Below are 18,767 nucleotides of genomic sequence, written 5' to 3'. Positions count from 1 at the left end.
GCAGGTCTAAACCAAGAAGTCAGACCATGGTCTGGATCAAGATGGCCCATGGCCAAGCAGAAATATGTGAATTGTTTCACTTAGGTTGGAAAAGCCCTTTAAGGTCATCAAGTCCAACCGTTAACCCGGCACTGCCAAGCCCATCACTAACCCATGTCCCCAAGCACCACATCTCCCCGGCTTTTAAATCCCCCCAGGGATGGGGACTCAGCCCCTGCCCTGGGCAGCCTGGGCCAGGCCCTGACAGCCCTTTGGGGGAAGAAGTTTTTCCCCATACCCAACCCAAACCTGCCCTGGCGCAGCTTGAGGCCGTTCCCTCTCGTCCCATCGCTTGTTCCTGGGGAGCAGAGACCGACCCCCCCGGCTCCAGCCTCCTGACTATGCCTGAGCTGAAGGCTGGTGCTCCTTAGGGTGCTGCAGCTCAGACAAGGACTAAAGGCACAGAGCTGGGCTTAAATAGGGCTCGGGGGCCCGTGGGTAGAGAGAGGACTCTGAAGATCCCCCCAGGTGAGGCTGGTCAGGGCTATTAAGGCTTATTAGTGCTCTCTGGGCTTGGTGGGACTAGAGAAGGGGCTAGATTTAGAGGAGAGGGAGAGGGAGAGGGAGAGGGAGAGGAGAGAGGAGAGAGGAGAGAGGAGAGAGGAGAGAGGAGAGAGGAGAGAGGAGAGAGGAGAGAGGAGAGAGAACGTGTTGTGCTAACTGTGAATTTGGGCTGAAGCGTGGAGGCTTACGCTTTCCAGCGTCCCCTCCCTGGCAGCTTTCTCTCCATCCACCTTTCTCCTCTGTGGCGCTGCCTGAGGTGCCCCTGAAGGCAGCCGCGGTGGCCGGCACCTTCGGCCCAAGGGAAGGTAAACCCGCGTCTCTTCCTTCCTCCCCTGTGCCCCGCAGCTTCTCCACCGTCATGCGCGAAACCGTGAAGCAGTTGTCTCCAAAGTGCGAAGTGACCTTCCTCCAGTCGGAAGACGGCAGCGGCAAGGGCGCGGCGCTCATCACGGCGGTGGCCTGCCGGATCCGGGAGGCCGGCCAGCGGTAGGAGGAAGGAGGTTTGCCGAAGAGCTTGGTTTCAGCAACACAGGACGTTTCCCCGCCCCGTCCCCCCTCCCTGCACACACACACACACACACACACACACACGGCCTCCCCGTGCAAGCAGACTCTTAGCTTTACTTGTTCTCTTGAGATGCCACCAGCGAGTGGGACTGGAGATGCTGTGTGCTTTGTGTAAAGAGTTGTCTTAGGAGTTTTATTGCTTGCTATAAAACCGTGTATCAAGTAAAGCTAAAAGTGTCTTCTGGCTGTCTACCTACATTTCCAGTTAGAGCTGGACCTGTTCCGCTTGCAGCCGACGTCAAACACCAGCTCTCCTCCCCACGTCTCCTAGCCGCTCTCACGTCTTCCCTAACAGCAGACAGGATAATGCTAGAATAATTAAGACACTGCATCGTCACTTTACGGTAACCGGTACCTATTTATTTATGTCGTAGCCGTAGCGTGTCCGTGCTGTAGAAAGCAAACCTCTTTAAGATTGGGCTAAAGACCTCCGTTAGGCTTTTACCCTGATCAAGGCTGTGTTATTTCCATGAAAGTCATGGTAACTCTTAAAGCACAGGGTGCAGAGCTTCAGCCGGCGCGTTCCGAGTCTGCACTGGGAGATACCAGGTATCTCTGTTGGTGAGCAATATTAAAGAACCTGCTGGAGCCACGTTGGAGGCGCCCCTTTAACTGCTCCAGCAGAGCACGTGCCTGGAAATAATTGGGGACTCAGGGTCTAATCCCATTTCCCGACCTCTCACCCGCACCCTAAATAGAGCGTAGGCACGTGGCGTGTACGTAGGGTTGTGTTACACCCCCTGGAAACCACTGGCACCCTTCCCCGGCGCATCCGCGGCTGCGAGGAGCCACCGCCCAGCCGGGCCGGTCTCTTCCCTGCAAATGCGCACCCCGAGTGGCGTGGCCGTGCGTCTGCGCTCGGCGTGGTGAGCTTGGTTTGCTTTTTGTCTGTGAAATAGTTCTGCGTCTTCAGTCTTTTAGGTGACACCTGGATTTATACACTGTATATTTATGTTTCGGGAGATCTTAGGTCTTTTAATGTACATAGTTTCGGTGGGGTTATATTGATTTGGTTTGACTTCACCTTTTAATGTCCTCTAAGAGTGGTACAGAGTGCTTATTTTCTTTTTTTTTCTTGTGTTATTTTTTTAATTTAAAATTTTCTTGGGGTAGACTGGAGAGAGAGACCCAAATTCCTGAGGATGGTTGTACAAGAGGTTTGGGCCTTCTGAGTTTGTCACCAGAACAAAAGGGAGGCCGGCAGGGCGGGGATGCGGCGCACGGGGAGCGGCGGGGCGCTGCGGTGAAGCTTGCCGCAGCAGGCTGGCTGTCCCCTAAGGAGAGCCTTCATTTCGCCCCCCGCCCGCTGCGCTCCGGAAGGTCCCGTCCCTTCCCATCCCATCGCAGCGCGTGGCGAAGCGGCCCCGGGCTCCGCAGGGCCCCGCGTCCCAGCCCGTAGCCCTCACGCCGCCGTCCCGGACCGACGGACGCTCGGCACGGGCACGGGCGGGCTCGCAGCGAGGCGCCGGCAAGGGCAACCTCAACCCCTTCGATGGGGTTGGCGGCAGTAAGCGGTGTCGCCTCGTTGCCATCCGGCGCCCTCAGGGCCGCCCGCGAGCGCTGCCGGGGACGTGTGCGCCCGTGGCATCGCTCCGTGCGCCCGTGGCATCGCTCCGTGTGCCACGGGGAAAGGCGGCGATTCATTTTTGCCGACAGAGAAGGCTCCGGTGAACTAAAGGCTGCGGTTCTCTGCCCGAGCGAGCAGAGGCACGCAGACGGGGGCGGGTATGTTTCTGTAAATATTTAGCGGAAGATAATGAAATTATAGTGGTGTACAAACACAATAATCATCAATAATTCCCACAAACAGACCTTCAGTTCGGAGGATAGAGTTTTTGTCTATTTTTGTGTATATTTTTATACGGCTTGGGGGAACCTCATTACCAAAAGTCTCTCTTCTATGTTGGGGGTCAAGCTCAATAGCACAATTTTAAAGCAAAATTATTCTTTGGGCATTTAAAATGCTTATTTTTTTATAAGCCTCAAGACAATTATAACAAGTAAAATCTGACTGTGTATAGAAATGATGTAAGAAACCAAGTTTAGTGGAAATTTTAGAAGATGCTAAATAAATTTTTGAGAGATGACACAGAAATCCTCTACTCTGGCACCAAGCAGTTGTGTGTGATTCTTTCCCGAGAAGACCGGCATTTTGCCTGCAGAAAAACCAAACCAGGAACGTTTTTACCTGCTGCACCGTGCAGAAGGTTGCATTAGTGGCTGTATTTTTAAGCTCTTGTCCAGCTGTACCCCTTTTGAAATACGTAGCGTTTTCATCAGTTAGCGAGCTAAATTCTGTACAAGTGTAGTTTTGGGGGGAGAGCGGGAAAGATTGGGACGCTGGGGGACCTCGCTCCCCGTGCCTCTGTGCGGCAGAGGCCGGGCTGCGGCTCGGCGGCGGCGGGAAGGGCGAGCCCGGAGCTCGGCGTTCTCCGCTCCCGAGCAGGGGACGGCGAGGCAGCAGGAGCTGGCTGGCGCGGCGGCGGCCGTCGGTCTGGCCCGCAGCCCCCGGTCTGGGGGGGCAACGCGAGGGAGCCACGCGCCGACGCTCGAGGGCAGGGATGGGAACTCTGCGCGGTCGGGGGGGATTCCGGCTGCCTCGGTCGGAGGGACGCCCGCCCGGGCATCCGCGAGGCGCCCGGACAGCCCGAAAGCTTTTCCTTGCCCTTTGCTTTGACTCGGAACAAAGCAGGGTCTGAAACGCTCCCCGTTAAAAAGCGGTACTGGAAGCGTTACCCGCGCTAACCCGTGACCGCAGGTACGCCCTTGGCCCTAAGAAAGGTTTTTATTAAACCCTGGGAGAAGTTTGTGCTCCTTTTTGCCTCAAAGGGGATGAGCACCAGAGATGTTCGCTGTACACTCCGACTGGGACTTCAGTGGGACTGTAACCTCACACCAGAACGTCGCCATGGGGTGTTAGGTGAACGTGTTTAAAACGAGGAAGGGGAAATTAAATGGTGACTATTGGTACGAAGGGAAGATCAAACCTGTTACACGTAGGGAGAGACACAGACCGAGCCCCCGACTTGCTCCCTCTGCCTCTTTCCTCCGGGAAGCAGCACTGCTTTGCGGGTTGAGGACGGCTTTTGTTTTGCTTGGTTGTTCCCATTAGGATGCATTTTCTTTGCGCTCCCGGTGTCGTGCCGGCACGTTCTCCGGCCACGCCAACAGCAGAACAGGGTCTTTGCTGTCAGCTGCTGCGCTGCAGACACTGACCTTTCCTCCCTGGCAATTCACTCCTCCTTGGCACTTTGGACAGGATTTTATTGTTCCTGCTTTTTTTAAATAGATATATATCTATACGAGCAGCAAATTATTGAGCCTTGCAAGAGGAAATTGCCTCTTTCCTTCTTGGAGGCAAAGGCCGCGTGGGACGCAGCGTCATATTCGGTCACCCGAGGTGCGCGGGGAGCCCGAGACGCGCAGATCTCCGGCCTGGAGGCGGCTCAGGGGCAGCCTGACCCGCGGGAGCGTGGGGCCCCCGAGCCGCCCCGGCCCTCATCGGGCAATCCAGAGACACGAGAGTGAAAAGGTCCAGGGCGCGGGAGGGACCCGTGTAAAACAGTGACAAAACCCGCAAGTCCCCACCCAACGGGCGGCCAGGTGCAAACCAGCAACCAAATAACCTGGGCCCCCACCTCGCCACAATCCCCTCCGCTCCCGCAGACAGAGGGGAAAACACCGGCTTTCCACAGATCGTTTTGCTTGCTCTGGCAGAAGAGCGGTCGCTGAGGCAAAAGAGGCGACTCCTGGTGCCGAGGTAGCCGGGAGTCAGAGGGAGTCAAGTTATTTACCCTGAGCCTGGAGTCCTTCTGCCCTGAAGCAAAGAAAATGCATCTTGATGGGGGCGTTGGCTCCGCGCGGGGCAGGGGGAGTTCAATAAAGCCAAAGACTGTTCAGCTGCTAGCAGGAATGAGTGACTGTAGATTCACCTGATGTTGTTGTTTTGTGTTTACAGTATTTATTTTTAGTAATTGACTGCGATTATATTATATACCGGCCTCCTTATTTTTGTACTTTTCGTACCGTTTTCCCGAGTGTGGTAGTGTGCTTCTCAGCTCCCCTTTGCCGCGATTGCTGCTCCTGGTCAGCGACAAATAAAAGAGAGAAAAAAAACCAACCACCCATTTTCTGGGGTAAGTTGTGATGTGTTTGGGTCTCTGTGCTCCTCCTTAGCCATCCCTTAGGAAGGGCACCCGCACCACCAGCCCCATCCCGAATCCCCGATCCTGGCCCCTGGGAGGAAGGGCCGAAGCTGGGAAGGGAGCTCTTGGCACTGACAGTCCCTCCACAACCAGGAGGGCGAGGGAGGGCACAGGCAGGGCCAGGACACCCATAGATCAAGGGAAGGCGTCGTTAACGTCTGGGGGGAAAAAAAAAAAAAAAAAAAAAATCAAGATGAGTTTCATGCCAGCGCTTGCTGCACATCCCACATCCTCACCACGCTGCAGGGTGGCGTTTGCACACAGCAGTGGCTTGTCCGGGGCGAGCAGGGGCTGGGGGCGGCCCTGGGAGCCAGCGGGGGCAAGGGCAGAGCAGGGTCCGGACCCGAACGGGAGGTGCTCAGCCCTCGGCACGAAGCGGGAGCCCTGCGGCAGCTCAACCCACCACCGAAGCTTAGATTTCAACCCTGGCATTACATAAACCCCAGGTATTTTCATGTACCTGTTCTCTTCCGCCATTAACAAGCGGCCCGTATTTCTGTCCACTTTAATCAACGACAGTTCTAAAGTCTTGGTACTTCTAGTGAAAAAAAGAAAAACTGCTTGCTTAAGTATCTAAATACCAACTTCGATGCTGTAGCAGATGAATGCCTTAAAACGCTTCTGCTTTCTGCTTCCAAAGAAGCATGACACGACGCAAGGCTAACAGAGGTGCAGAAAAAGCTATTCACAGCAGAAAAGGAGAGACGCTGGCGAGTATTCCACTGGAAACCATTTATTGACAAGTTGCCATGTTTTTCCATCTTGCCTAACGCATTTTCATCCTTGTTATAAAGTACAAATGGTTTTATACTTTTCTGACAACGTTAAAAAAATAGGCTACTAAAGAGGCAAAATTCCCACTTTGAATCCAAAAAATCTGCGGTAAGAATTCAAAATTGCAACAGACAAACGTAAAACCCAACAGACACAAAGAATGAATGCGGTGTACCTCTTGCACTCGACTCATTCCTCAAACCAACTGAAAAGGAATCCCTTGTTCCCAGCTCTTACTTTGGATCCTGTGACCTTGCTTAACTGATGGGAAGTTTGTGTTAACACATACAACTCAAAAGGCACTCAAAGGTCACAAGTTCCTGAGCTAAAAGGGGATATATTCCTGATGTAACAGCTAAAACAAGTCACAAAAAACAATGTTTAAAAACTGGTATTTGGTTCATGTGAGTATAGTAAGCATTCAGTAGAGTCCTAGCTGAAAGCCGCTGCTGTATAACAGACTCAAATGACGGTTAGTACATTAGAGTATTTTCAGTACGTGGAAAAAAATAATTCACTTACGAGCATCCTTATGAGCAAATTCACGTGCTAAAAAAAAGATAAATATTTTCTGCAATGTTAAAAAAGCCCAAGAACAAGAAAGAAATGTACGTGTATGAGATGCAATAAAGGCTTAAAAACAAGCAGGTTTGGGCGTCTGTACAGTTAAATAACTAACAAAAGTCGACAGGCAACATTTACACAGATGTATTTGGCCCTAATGGAAAAGGGCCACAAAAGTAAGCAGAATACGGATCTGGTACTTACAGATCAGTTATTAAAAAAAACCCCAAACCACACTAACAAAACACACGCGTCCTACAATGCGTGCTCAGAACCTGACAGGTAAGTTTGTAAGATGTCATTCACACAAACTCCCTATTTCCAATTTGGCTCAGTTTTCGCCCAGAAAACATAAGAGAGTAACATTTCTCAAACACGGAATGGCTGCTGTCTGAAGATGCAGAACAGAAATAAAAAAAAGTATGGGATAACTAGTTTTGGCCTATCTAATTTCTGATATTCTCTTCAGATATGCATAGGAGTATACTAAGGCCATATATATATTTGCTACAGTGTAAGGCCTTTTTTGTTGTCAAAGCTCTGTGCGTCAGCAGGGCATTTCACTTAAAGCAGGCATACAGAGTTACAGAAGTGCTACTATATTCCACTGAAGAGGTCTCAGGTTTCCGAATTATCTAGCAGTGCCTCGCTGTCAGTCTTCTTCTCTGGCGAGGTGTACAAGAAGTTGCAGCAGATATAGAGTGGGAAGATCAGGAGCCTACTGTCCAGGTTCATTACCACCTGCTCCTGTAAAGCAAACACAGCGGACAGCTGCACAGTAAGCGATGCCGTTGGAGCAAAGTACATCAGAGAGCAGACAAGATGGATACTAACAGGCGTTCCATACGTTTTCATTGCTATGTATTAAAAAGCAGAAGATAAACACCCCCCCCCAGATAGGAATTCACCTTAAGCAGATGTTTTATAATAGTAACATGATAAAACACTCAAAATGCTTATAACCCTTTGACCCAGTGCTGCCAACCTTCTGCATCAAAGATCACAGAACCGTAAGAAACGGCTGAGCAAACTTGACCTTCAAGCACGCTGGAGAGAAAGGGAGACTTTTCTACCATGACCAGTTTCAGGAGATTTAACCGGCCAGGCAATCCATAACAGTCTATACTTTAAAGGAATTACTGTTTGTTGGTAGGAATTTTCCGGTTTTACTCTAGGAACTGGTTTTGGGGTAGTGAAAGTAAAACTTTATCCTACAGTAAGGACGGCTGGTACGAGAAAAAGTTTTCTACGTACTCATCGTCTACCTATCACTGCTGATTACAATTTAAGAAACTTGATGATCGAGTCTTCCACATTCCTTACTAAATTCCCCTGTCACAGATGGGTGGAAATGGGCACATTCTCTTCAGAAAACTCCACTCCTCTCTGAGGCTTTTATTTATTTTTTTAGCAGAGTGATAAATACCACCCTTGAACAGTATGCAGACGTCCTTTTAATTCTTCAGCTTACAATACAAGGGAGTGTTCAAACTCACTCCAAACTGGCCTCTAAATAAGCAGGAGCCTGACGGACATGTTATTCAGAAGGGTAATCTCACCGGTGTCGGAAGTCTGGGAAAGCAAGCAGCCGTCCCGCAGGACACTACGCTAACAGCGGACAGCTGCAGCAGCACCATGGGAACTAACGTCGCTACTACCAACACGAAGGAAATCCACCTATCCTACTGGAGTTACACTTCACAAATTGGCTTCATCTTCCGCTATCTCTAAAAGGAACACTTGAAATTCCACACAAGCAATGACAACAAGAAGAACAACTCCTCTTCAAAAGCATTGCTGACTTCTCAGCATTTTTTTCATGCGTTGGACTCCACAGCTCAAGTTCAACAGCTCAAAAATCCACAACGTACCTGGTCCTTCTCAAGGGTTAGGATCTGATATCCTGTTGTTCTACTGCAAATAATTTTCCCACTGCTATCAAAAGAGGCTAGACGTAACCTAGGGATATAACAGCAATTAAATTACTTAGTCTCCCATAACTTAGTTTTTCCAGCACAAAGAGTTTCTCCCAAGGAGACAGAATAATATTTTCAAACATAACTAACTTGGTGGCAACAAAATTTAATGCAAGCATAAAGGAAAGACTTAGTTACGGTACGACATTTTAGCATACACCACAGGGTCTGCCTTCTTGGTTGTTGTTTACCTGAAGGCTATGTTTCGCCGAGGCTGCAGACTGACTGATCCACTGCATGGCTGGTTCAGCGTATTCCGTTTGAAAATGATGTAGCGATTTGTGTAAGTAACAAGAAGGTCAAAGCCAAAGTTGAACCCAGTCCACCGCCAGCAGTACTGAAGAACGTAAGGTAAAAAACAAACAAAGCAGTCTGAGTGTTGGCTACAACACGAACGGTAAGTGCCACTTCTCCAACAAATCAATCCTGGGAATGGGATTCTCGGCTACAGAGACGTATGGTGGATTCAAGGATCCTTGCCAGCACCCATTTGAAGCGTAAGACATCTTGGTAGGCAACCACTCACTTTGGCGGCCAGCCTTTGCAGACAGGTGACTACATGGGACGCGCTGCCTTCCAAACATACAAAACTACATTTAACACGAGTGGATCTAAAATGACTTCTGCATTCTGGTAACTGGTGCTGTATTTCTGAGTAGCACTTAATTACACATCTCATTCATGCTTAAAGCACTCCTTGGAGTACAACATCCTTATGTTGAGCGACTTCAGTGGGAAAAAAAATTCATGTCTCCTGTTTTTTCACAAGCCCCGCTACCTAGAGACACATATCCGTATACGGACACACGGCGGGTCTGGCTGGGGCTATTACACATTTTATCTAGAAAGCTCCCTCTTCCAGTTAAAAAGAAAAAGACCTCAGTGATCAGAGCTATATTTTAACTGCGTATATTTTACAAGTCTCAAACGATACGTCATGGCTACATTCCCTCCTTTCACACACTAAAAGTTTTTCCAAGCATGGGCTTGCTTGCAGTGCAAGAGCACAATTAAACACTAATTCCTTATTCATCGCAAAGACTGCAAGCGTTTTCATCCTTCTAGGGAGCACAAAATCATTTCTTTACTGTACCATCTCCATTACATCTTTTTGATGCAGTTTGACAATTAAGACCTACGTGTTTTGAAAATACCTAACATGTCTAAGACATGTCAGCTATGCACAGACTTAGCCACATGCCATACTTACATCACCATCCTTTGCAAGTTTTCGACCACACCTCATGCTGTTTCCTTCCAGTTCCTCTTTATTTATTTCTTGAGGCCTACAAAAAAAGGGCAGCTTTAAGGACACTTAAACAGCTTTGTACGGTACTTTAACGTGGGAAAGGTGAACAGACCTGGGTAAACTGGTCTGACCACACAAGCGACCCTTCTTTGAGCAGAGGTTATAGAGTAGGTGACCTCCCAGGATCCCTTCCAACCCAAATTATCCCATGAACATCCAACCACTCTACAAAACTGCAATAGAAACCTGAGTTAGGTAGGACTTTTACAGAAGAACCTTTCCAGATCAGAAAATAACAGCTGTTGCAGTGACATACATTCTGCAATCCTCCTAAAAAACCTAAGTCCTTTTGAAACGCAGCAGTCCGCCTTGCTAGGCACAAACGTAAGTGAGCGGTACTGCTCGGAACAGCTGCAGGACTCTGCAGAATAGCAGCGCTGCGAAGAAGCACCCACAGAAACACTGTGAAAGATTTCTCAAGCAGCTGGTTATGCAACTTGTCTAAAAAAAAGTTTACCCACAGCGATCACAGCGCCACAAGCCTCTCGATTCTGTCATCCTATACCAACGTGAACTTGTTTCACCCAGCAGTTTCCACTGGCGCTTCAACACGTAGAAAAATCTTGCACAGCCAGCGTAAGTAAAATCAGTCCTAGTTTTCCAGAGGTATGCTACTCGCTTAACTTTAGACACGATTACATCATTAACCAAATAAGCAACCATTGCCAGAAAGTCTTTGAGTTACACTGAGGACAAACGCTTAAAGAGAGTATTAGAAAACACAATAAAAGGCAACCCCCACACGGAAGTTACATTATAAACCCACAATATCAAACAATATACTTCAAGCTATGTAAGCAAGAAGAAATGCAGCATATGTTCTCTTCTTACTGTACACACACCACGAGAACTTGCGGCTACAGCTGTTACAAACCAACCCAGTCTGTGGGCTTTTTGCCCCGTTTCTGTAAAAACCAATCCTGGAAGATTAAGTATTTTATGAATAAGTTAAGCAAATAAGCTAATCATGCTAACCAAATTCATCCAAGAACCTCCCGTGTGCTTTTTCCACATCTTCTAGCTGAACTGGTTATGTAGCTGACCTAAATTCAGTAATGGTGATAAAAGATTTATTTCTGTTTAATTAGTGACAAATTTCACAAACATTAGTACATAATGTTCAGACAGACATTAGTATTCCCCCCTCTCAATTCCTCGAGCAGCCTCAGAAGATGCAAAACTTCCAGCTCAAACCACTTACACTGGCCTACCACATGCTTAGTGAACAGTCGAGTTATTCTATTTCGCTCTTAAACACTGCCAAAGAGACTATTAGAGTAGAAACGATTCCAGTCCCGGGCTTGAAAGATCTGTCTTGCATCTGCCACAGAACAAATGTTTAATTAAAAGAAAAGCGATCCACTTCAGCACAAGTAAACCTTGAGCAGCTACAGTTCAAAGTCACAAACTCCCGTATTACACTAAAAAATTCTCAAATTCTGAAGAGTGAATAAAATGTTCAGTCCTTTTAAATGCAAACTACATAAAGTAGAAGAGAAACATTTTCTTCTCCTCTCTAAAGTTATCAAAAGAGCAAACCACACCACACATTTCAAAGCAATGTAATTTCCATGTTGGCAGTCCTAGGATAAGCAGGTACAATTAGGCTATGCACCAGGTGGGATATGAAAATAGAGCCTTACTTCAGCTCACTGGGAGTCAGACTTCACATTTCGTTCGGCTTACTAAGTTTGCATCCTTATCTCTACGGGAAAAAATGTGTTAAGATACTGATGCAGGCAGTAAGTGTGAGAGGAAGGACAGCAGAGCTGGGCAGAAGGATGGTCTTATAAAACCTTAATTCTTTTCTTTCCGCTACAGGTTGGTCGCACGTCCAAAATCTTTGCTTTCATACAGAGGAACAGTTGCACGCCTTCCCTTCTAAGACACGAGCTACGAACCACAGGCAGCTCACTGCAGGGGGGCACTGCAGCTTGCCAGCAGGAGACAGAGAAGCGATCTCAAGACTTCAAATAACATTTATCGTCTCAGAGACTGCGTGCTATGGAATCGCGACGCTGTAACTAAGCAGCGTATAGCCACAGGGAAGCACTCCACGCATGCACGCACACCCCCCGTCTCCCTCCCACCCACTTCCAGAGAACACCCTGTTCAAAGACAATTAGTCCATCATCGGCTATTAAACAAACAGCAACCTGGATGCCACCGTGACCCATTACGTTTGTAAACTACTGAAGTCAGAAGCTAAGACGTATTGAGAAGAAACACTACATCTCACCCAATTCTTACCATTGCCGTTAATGAGAGACCTTGGCAACGAATGCCAGAAGAGATGAGGGCAAACAGATGTCTACCGCTAAGTAAAACTTCCTCTGCCTGAGATTTTCAGTTTTAGCTGTCATTAAAAAAAAAAAAAAAAAAAAAAAATCTCGTACTGCAAAAGAGAAAACTAAACAAGCAAGAAAACCATGGAAAAACACTCTGCTCATTCCAAGAGGCACTGAGATCATCAGCACTGTAGCTGAACATGAAAGTTGCTCATTTTAAAAGCTGGTGTGATCCCCATCATCTTCACTGCAGTTTTGTATGAGCGCTCACTTTTTCAGAAGCATGTATATTTGATGGCTGACAATTAAAATACTCTCACTGCATTACAGTGAGCTACCAAAAGACATCAAAAATAAGCAAATACACGGTCTTATCTTGTGTCAGAATTTCGATGACTACGTTAATACTCACTTTCATATTAACTGTGGTTCCCAAACGAGCTAGAAGGTAATGCACAATGTACGTTCGTCTACTGTTAGATACACCGATGACAGCATTACAAGAAAAGCCTTCCCAAAAAACCAATAGTATCAGGAACAAGCTGTGACCACACAGCCTTAATCTTTAGGAGCTGAAATGGTGAGATTCACAATTACGTACCTTACCTCTACCACTTCCTAAAGCACTGCTACTGTCAAAGAGAACCACTTCTTAAAGATCTTCTTAAGACCAAAGTCAGAGTTTTGGGGATTTTCTACACTATTACATGACAGCATCAAAAGGAAGTAATTAAGGAAATATTTCCTATATAAACACAATTAAGCCACGGAAGCCACTGCCACAGGGTGTTGGGGCTAAAGCATAAGCTGTTTCAAACCAGAACTGTACGTATTTAAGAACGGGTCTATTGGTCGTTGGTCGATCAATAACGATCCAGCCAAAACCTCCAGGTGGGAAATCCTTAACTACAGAGAAGCGCATCAAGAGAACACTCACTCTTCACTTTAAAGGAAGAGGGGAGATCTGTAACTCTCTACCGCTGAACGCTGCCGCAGACTGCCTGGCCTTTGGTTCCAATCAGGACAGTGGTTCTTACGCTTTTCAGATTGCAATGAATGAGTTAAGCCTACCATTGCAATTGAACATGCTCATCTTCAGAACGGGAAATGCTGGGCTAACAGAACTGATGGAAGAAAATAAAGAAGTTGGTTTATTGCTTTTTGAAACGTAACAAACATTTTGCAGCTTCCTGACCTGACGCTTATTCTCCACAAAGCACACCAAGAGCTAGGAGAGAAGACAAAGGCAGGAACAACTCCCCCAGTTGCATTTTGCCACAGTTTCAGTATTCAGAAAGAGATCAAGGGACCTGGCTCAATGCAACGTGGCAAAAAGCAAGCAAAAGGAAGGGGAACCGTTTGTGATCACACACATACATGTAACACACGATAAATCAACATGTCTCGCTGCCCAAGCCACCGCCGCTGACAACCCTTGGCAGGCACAGGCTCAAGAAACCCAGCTACGCATTACACACACCGACAGCAGTTACACAAAGTACAGCTACATGCAAATCTTCGAAAGGGCACAGAAACGTGGCAGTCGTCACGGAATTTCCTCAATGGCAATGCAATGCCAACACAGTGCAGCACATGGTCTGGGAAGGAGAAAAGACAGGATATAAAGCAGGAGGATTACGGAGAGAAGAGGGTCTCAGCAGTGGAGAAGGATGCACTGCCTGGGAAAAGCTGGAGGTGCCGGCAGTGAAGAGAGCTACCAAACAAACACGGGGTGGGGGAAAGGCTGTGAAATTAGAAGGGAATGAGGCAAACAGGTCACAGGATGCCAAGCCCTGCTGGGTGCTGGGCCCTCGCTCGCTGCCTGGGAGGCTGGGATGGGAGAGGCAGGAACAAAGGTTAGCACACAGTTATCCCTGCATAAACAACAAATAATGAATTGCTTTCTACACCAATACAGTTAGTTACACCGCACCACAGCCTCTTGCCCACCTAGCCCAGGGAGGAAGGAAGCAGGACAGAAAAGGCTTCTTCTCCATCTGCAGTACTTTTCCTAAAATCGTCCTTAAAATGGAAGGCTAAGAAGTTACTCTTCCACAGCCTCAACACATATTTCAAGGCAAAGTACCTGTGAGAAGCATTAACCAACATAAAAGAAAGCACAGAGCACCCCTCCCCAGCGTTCACCTCTGGTCCCATTATAGGAGTTTTCTAGAGTTCTGCTGTTTGAAGGACAGGAGACGAGCCAGCCCAAGGAACAGACGGCTCCACAGAGAACAACAGAGTTTAAAACCACTGAAGTATGCTTTCCCCCCGCTCTTCTTAATGTCAACTCCAAAAGTTAATCATGTCAGAATTTATATGAGAGGAAGGTTTCTAATTTAAGAAAGAAATAAAGGAAAGCCTGTAATATACCTACCCAATATCATTGTCTTGTTCTGCTCTGAGCATGGCAAACCACTGCTGTTTGTAAACAGAGGACAGCCATTCTAAAATTAAAAAAAAATAAATAAGCTTGGTGTTGTCTTTGGAGCTGGGAATGGGGATGTTCATAAACATTTGAAAAATAGAAATAAAGTTACATTGAAATAATAAGGTTACACTTATTAACTGCATGGCCTGTGCAAACCCACCACCTGATAACGCACTTGTGTTATTCATCTCCAGGCCTTAACTACAGAAGAAGCGGTACAGATAAAAATCAACAACTAAGTAACTCACGCCTATATTCATCTTATCAAGCATTCGTGATTGCCAGAAGTGATGCAACTCAACACATTTTCTCGGCACACAAAGTTCTGTGAAGCCAAGGAGCTCGTTAACAAGCTCTTGGGAGAAGATGCTGCTTTCTGAATCCCCAACAGAATTCTACACAAGTTAAACAAGAACGAAACAGAATCAAAGGATAAAGGAAACAGTGACTTATCACACATATAGTAAAAACAAACAGAAATTGTCCCCTACCAGGAATAAACATAAATCACGTCTTCCTCTGAGAACACCATAAAGATTTTGTCGGCTGTATTAATTCAACAGTCGCAACTAGAACAGAACAAAACCTAATTGCTTGTAACTCAGTTACACAGAAGGGATCAGAGACACCGAAAAGCACAGTATGTAAGTTCCTCTTAGTCAAGATAACGAACAGGGGCAAGTATGCAAGGTCACGTACGAGAACAAACTCTAGGGAGGAACGGACTGGGATGATGGCAACAGTGAGAACCACTGTTACCACGAAAACAAAACAGGTAGTTGATGAAGATGATAGGGAGAAGGGAGATCATAGTGCTGAGATCGCCTTAGAAGTCCCAGATGCAAAAATTAAAACCAGCCCTTGCCCTACTAACTCTAGAGTTAAGATTCAGACTGCGACAGGACCAAAATGGGAATTAACCAAAGTACAACAGAAAGCATAAAAATGATATAAGGAAAACTACACAGGTAAGGAATAGAGAATGGATGTGCTAGAAGGAAAAAAAAAAAAAAATCAGGAGATAGAGCATTTTCTCTATTTTTGTACATCTACATATCTATTTCATATGCCATATTGCAACTGTAGTTCATCTGTTAATTTGTAAACATTAAGAGGGAAAATACTGTTTAGGAAGTGTTCGGAAGTGACCAGGTAAAACAGAACAACAAACACTTTGCTTACAGACAGACACATTGTGTATTTCTGTCTCTTACGTCTTTTCTACGCAAACAAGACCAGAGTCTGTTGTGAACTCCTAATACAGTGTTTCAGTTTTCTCCTGCAGGTCCTACACACATACAGGGTATTAAAAAAAAAAATAATTACACCATTTCTTTCAATTATTCAGCAGGATCGCCTTCTTTACCTCCCTGAGAACAATTTCATCTAGAATAATCGAAGAGGCTTACACTACAATACAAACTACCCAGCAATTTCTAGGTTTACAGACTCTCGCAAGTACGATGCAATCGCCTCAAATACTGGATGCTGACAGCCAGTAATCTGTTTGAAAGTGCACCACCCATGTTTATCTAAGCCTCCTTTAAAATGAGAAGTAAAAGTTCCCGATCTTAATGCAGCTTTTGGCTACAAACTGATAGCACCAGACTACGAGGGCTATCAAGTAGTAAACTCTAACAGCACTTCATTACACTTGTAGAGGTCTCCACATTATGCTCTTCTTCCCTCCCTGCTCTCCCAGTTCTCTTGGAATTCAAGCTTTTTTCTTCTTTTTTAAATTAATAACCAGTGGTAGAGGGTAAGCATCAGATACTCTTCCTGCACTAACCACACGCTCAGTCATCACACCACCCTTCCCACTGTACGACTACAAAGCAACCGAGCCTATTTCAGCGTTTATCACAGCTTATGAACTGTTTAACTACAAACAAGTAAACATTTTGCTCTCTAATACCTTGTGAACTATGCGAAAGTTACACGTTCTTTTTCAATAAGCACAAGCAAAGCACCCTCAAAGTTGCAATTAATCTTGTAACAATTTAAGAAACATTCTTCCTCTGACGTACATAGATAGAGGGCTTCTGGGTTTGAGTATAGACACAAAATTTATCCACTGAAGAACACCCAGAAAAGGCTGCCCGTCACATTCTGGTAAGTGATAACAGCAGCAACATTAAGAGAAGAAAGTCAAGGGCAGTACTGGCAAAATTCTGGTTTGCACCATCTTATTCACATGCTGACAAAGCCACTTCACAAGGAAATAATCCACAGTTCTCTGTGTCATAATTAAATTAGGGATCGAAAGGGACATTGACCCAAAGTTATCTTATTTTTTATTACAGAATGAAGATGCCTTTGCACTTTGATTATAATCTGTACCAGCATCAGTCTTAAGTGAGATGGATTATATTTACTTTATAAATCACTTAAGCATATAAAATATCACAGATCAAAGATCAGATCTGTTCTTCCGGGATTTTTATGCATAATATAAAATTTTATCACTTGCTCAAGGTCAAAAACTGCCCCATCTACTGGACATAACCGACCAAACCGTTCACCTACACTGCACCTCGGCTGGATGCGCCAGTCCACAATGCACTGCCTCCACCTGCTGTTGGAAGAACACTTTTAAACAGACGTTTTGAGCGCAGGACAGCCGAGTTCCTTCGCATTCTACGTTGTCAGAACCGGCGCGGAAAACAGCCTCTTCTCCATCTATTAAGGTATTCATTTAAACCAGAACTGGGAGCGGCGAAAGCCAGTACAGTTAAGCAGTAATCGTTCGCTTTCACCCAAGACTGACGGATTTCTAGTGAGGAAAGGACCCTACCCGCTCCCCACAGGTACCCCCATCAGAAAGTCATAATTCAGCTTTGGGAGCTGCGTTCTTCACGCGTTTCGAAGCGCGAGAAAGAGGTGCTCGAGGTTATTCAGACATTCAGCTACAAAGAGCAACCAAACCATTATTTCTGGCAGAGACAGGATACAGCAGTACAAGAAAGGCAAACTGAGTAAAGCGATGCTCACTACGTCATCTTAATGGCAAGGAAAGTGTTTTTAAAGCATCTCACAATTTGATCAGGCTGGCAGGCCTGATTCCGGAAAATCAGGAAAGTTTTTCTTTTCAGAAATATCCCGACAAGTCTGTTTTGGCATTATATCATCATTCTCTTGACATCTATCGCGGCATGAAGGGAAAAGCCAATGAGAGATGAAAAAAATAATTTTAATTTTAGAGGAAGACAGCAGTGAAACTCAAAGACAGGTTAAATATTTACATATGGCAAGAGTCCAAAGCGAACCCCAAGGCTACAAGTACGGACAGATGACAAGAACACAGTTGTCGAGAAGTTACAAATAAGAGTGATAAACAGCTCAATAAAAGCAGCCTTAATTGACATTTGGGAATTACACCTACACATGGACATCACAGAGACACAGATGAACGGACAGTTATACTGTGGACAGATTAAAAAAAAAAAAATCAGAGCTGTGTACATGAGAGCTGGGGGAAAAAAACTGTCAGAGTTAAAAATGCAAAATTCAATGCTAAGATTCAACTACGAGAAGGGAACACTCAATAGAGTGAAATACGGGGCAAGGATACCAGGAGCCAAATTCAAAGGCAGAGCATGAGAAGTCCAAACACTGTTACAAGGAGCACAACTAACTCTGGGGAGGGGAAAAATAAAAATGAATTAAAAAAAAAGGAAAAAGAAGGAGGGGCAGGTGTTTCACATGATAAAAGATATGAATGACAGTGGAAAAACATTTTCAAGTGAGAGCCCAACTTGATAACTCATTTCCAGTCTTATTCATCTGTCAGCAGCCAGCTTTACACAGCTTCCAAGAACAAAGCCTATCTGTGAACGCGGACTTCAGCAGCAAGATGAGAATGGGGCTTTTTATTTTTCAGTGATAACGTGATGTTAATAGCAGTAATCTATAACAACATTAAATGGCATCTCACTCCATGGGCTTCAAAAAGCACCAGGACTTAGAAAGAGGATGTATTTTATACAAGTCAAAATACAAATAAAAGGACAAGAGAGGAACACGTAAATATCCTATCTCCTCCAAAAACATCCTAAGTATCTGTTGGTAAGTAACACTTGCCTTTGAAGATGGGCAAAGAGTTCACAGCAT

The 18,767-nt window shown here is 45.9% G+C and overlaps 2 protein-coding genes across 3 annotated transcripts in view; one reads left to right on the top strand and one right to left on the bottom strand.

The window, feature by feature from the left end:
• The window catches only part of LOC309602873 (hexokinase-2), a 30,813-nt gene extending 25,373 nt beyond the window's left edge, over positions 1–5,440 (top strand). For both annotated transcript variants that reach the window (XM_082336972.1, XM_082336973.1), the window contains exon 18: positions 889–5,440. In XM_082336972.1, the coding sequence (XP_082193098.1) occupies positions 889–1,033 (145 nt within the window). In that variant the 3' untranslated portion in view covers positions 1,034–5,440. The remainder of the gene's footprint in view (positions 1–888) is intronic.
• Positions 5,441–6,043: 603 nt separating this feature from the next.
• Positions 6,044–18,767, bottom strand: part of LOC309602596 (germ cell-less protein-like 1) — a 19,971-nt gene continuing 7,247 nt past the window's right edge. The window contains exons 9-14 of the mRNA XM_082336256.1: positions 18,040–18,079; positions 14,604–14,853; positions 9,840–9,915; positions 8,821–8,966; positions 8,525–8,612; positions 6,044–7,400 (exon numbers count right to left, since the gene is read on the bottom strand). Of these exons, the coding sequence (XP_082192382.1) occupies positions 7,272–7,400; positions 8,525–8,612; positions 8,821–8,966; positions 9,840–9,915; positions 14,604–14,853; positions 18,040–18,079 (729 nt within the window). The 3' untranslated portion in view covers positions 6,044–7,271. The remainder of the gene's footprint in view (positions 7,401–8,524; positions 8,613–8,820; positions 8,967–9,839; positions 9,916–14,603; positions 14,854–18,039; positions 18,080–18,767) is intronic.

The sequence above is a fragment of the Platalea leucorodia genome (assembly GCF_965183815.1).
Source record: "Platalea leucorodia genome assembly, chromosome: Z".
Classification (NCBI taxonomy): domain Eukaryota; kingdom Metazoa; phylum Chordata; class Aves; order Pelecaniformes; family Threskiornithidae; genus Platalea; species Platalea leucorodia.
The sequence above is the reverse complement of the archived record's forward strand: the minus strand, read 5'-3'. Positions and strand labels throughout refer to the sequence as shown.